General features: G+C 30.0%; 1 protein-coding gene across 11 annotated transcripts in view; it reads right to left on the reverse strand.

The window, feature by feature from the left end:
- LOC116849333 (protein unc-79 homolog) overlaps positions 1–2,665 on the reverse strand; it is a 736,358-nt gene that overhangs the window by 573,242 nt on the left and 160,451 nt on the right. For all 11 annotated transcript variants that reach the window (XM_032826384.1, XM_032826380.1, XM_032826379.1 and 8 more), the window contains one exon: positions 2,019–2,160. In XM_032826384.1, the coding sequence (XP_032682275.1) occupies positions 2,019–2,160 (142 nt within the window). The remainder of the gene's footprint in view (positions 1–2,018; positions 2,161–2,665) is intronic.

The raw sequence follows: 2,665 nt of genomic DNA on the forward strand, positions 1-2,665 counted from the left end.
GTCGCACGTCGGCCGAAGGCATCTTTCTTTCCGCTGCCGCTTTCTGTACGCTGATTTGTTGAGACAAAATAATTAATTTCTCAAAAACTATTGCGAATATCGCAAAACGGCACAGGACTTTCTTGCTCACCTCAATCCGTTCTACGTTCTCACCAAGGGTCATCATGGGACTTCGGGACACCCTGTATATATATATAATTACTTTTAGATTTTTAATAGAATGTTATAATGATTAATCCAAACTAAAAAAATAAATCCAAGAAAATTCAAATTAAACAAATCGAATTACTAAATTTTAAAAGAAATTTTTATAAAACACTGTTTAAAACAATAGTGTTATTTCGTCAAGTGATTTCCTTGAACAAAATAAAAGTTTTTATTTTTATTATTTAAAAAAATGATATTTCGTTTAAGAATAAATTATTTTAATGAAATAAACAATCACAAAATTAAACAACTACAAATATGAAATCTAAAGAAAGTATTTTCTCCGAAAAAAAACGGTATAAAAAGTTTAAAAAATATGTAATAAGACAAATTCTAGTATTAATGACTGCCACTAACAAATACTATTCTAAGTACTATTCTATAAGCACTATTGATGTCAAATATTACTGAATTTGAAATATAAGTAACAAAAATAACTAGTAAATAAGTAAAAAAATATTATATTATATTCGTCATATTTATGAAATAATGTTGCAATATTGTTAAAGTAATATTGCAAATTAATGTCACTGCAATGTCTCTGCAACATTGCACTGCAATATGCAATCTTACAACGTTGTAGCAATGTTGCTGCAAGTTTCTGTGCTGTATGGGACGCCAGTCTTTACGTAGATGATGCCATTTTATTGATTTGTGTGTTGCCATTTTGGATAGCGTTGTTTGTGTACGAGTGTCGCCATATTTGTTTACGTCGCCAACTATGTTTATGAAACTATCTTGCGGCCGGCGCCAGTAACGTCATTTGTTTTGATTCGTGATACTTGTACATATAATTATCCATTGTGGTGTAAATTCTTGATGTAAATATTTAATATCATAAGTAATATGTATCATTCAATACTTTCAATATATAATTATTTTCTTTCTACTATTTTGAATTTTAGCTTTGTTTCAACAATACCGCAATACTACGTTATAGAGCTATCTTTAACGAGTATATAAAAAAAATCTTTTAAATCGGTTGAAAATTGCACTGTTGCTAAATTCTCTAATAGTACAAATCTCCCAGAAACATTCTAAAGACGTCCAGGGGACATCTCAATATCCTAAGGACATCCATTGGATATCCATGGAATATCGTGTACTATTTAGATTATGATGTACTGTTTTATCCATAAAATGAACCGATGACTTTCGGTTTGATATGTGTACATTCCGAATTAGCAGTTATCAGTAAACGTATACAGAATCGAACAATGTACAATGTTAGGATCGAAACCAAGGATGAACATGCATGAAGTATAAAGAAAACGATACGTATAAAGTATGACGAACTACACAGTCCCTAATGTTTTTATTTTTTATCATAACTTAATTTCTAAACTATTAATCAAAATTAGTTTAAATCGTCATCAAATCAATATTAAATTTGTTTTTAATTCAACAAAATTTATTAAATCTAAAAAAATATATCTCTATGTATACTGGATGCTCTCAGCAAGTCCTATTTTAAGTTTCCACATGGAGAAAACGATAATAAGTTATTATCTGTGAAGTCATGAAAACTTTAAACGAAGTCTATAATAAATCTATGGTAGTTTACAATAAGTTCAGAATAAATTCGAGAATAGCTTTATTTTGAATATTCTATAAACATCGAAGATGCGTTGAACGAATATACTATAGACGTTCGACGATTAAACGTCCAATGTCGAAATAGACATTCTATAGACATTGACTTGATTGATTGATATGTTACCTAAGTATATTTTCGTTGTCAAGTAAATTCGTCATTTATTTTGGTATCCCCTTAAATTATATCATTTTATTATTTTATTTTTATATCTTACCAATGGCCTCCAACTCTTACGTAGTCTGCTGGATGCGGTAGAAGACAAGAAATGAATACTTCATAATGTGTTTTCATAACTTCCGAAAGCCAACCACAAACATATTCAGTTTTTAATTTCTCGAGAGCGCTTTCCGCTTGGCCTGAAAAATTTTCAATTAATCGAAAAGCCATTTATGACGAAAGAGAAATGTTAAAATTGATTCGAGAACGCCAGTGATTTATTATTGTATCGACCTGGCGACCACATGGAATACAATAAACGCACACAAATACATCAACAAATTTGACATTTATTTTATTTGAAATTTATCGTGCAATACAGCAAAAGCTTTGTTTGAAGAAGAACATTTAATGACAAACTCGAAATATATGTTAAGTCGTGTGCAGGTATGTTCGATATGTTGCGTGCAAATTTTGAAGAATATATTCTCGAATTAATATTTCTCCTACGAATCTAATATATAATATAGAGTAGAGTGAATTCGGTTAAGTAGGCCCGGCCTATAAATAATTGCGTAAGCAGAGCAATTCTCGCATTTAAGTATCTTGTAACATTTTTTTAACGTAACATATATATACATACATATATACATATACATACCACACACACACACACACACACACACACACACACACACACACACA

Source organism: Odontomachus brunneus, unplaced genomic scaffold (genome assembly GCF_010583005.1).
Source record: "Odontomachus brunneus isolate Ranch 3 - 2012 unplaced genomic scaffold, Obru_v1 Obru_scaffold_112, whole genome shotgun sequence".
Classification (NCBI taxonomy): domain Eukaryota; kingdom Metazoa; phylum Arthropoda; class Insecta; order Hymenoptera; family Formicidae; genus Odontomachus; species Odontomachus brunneus.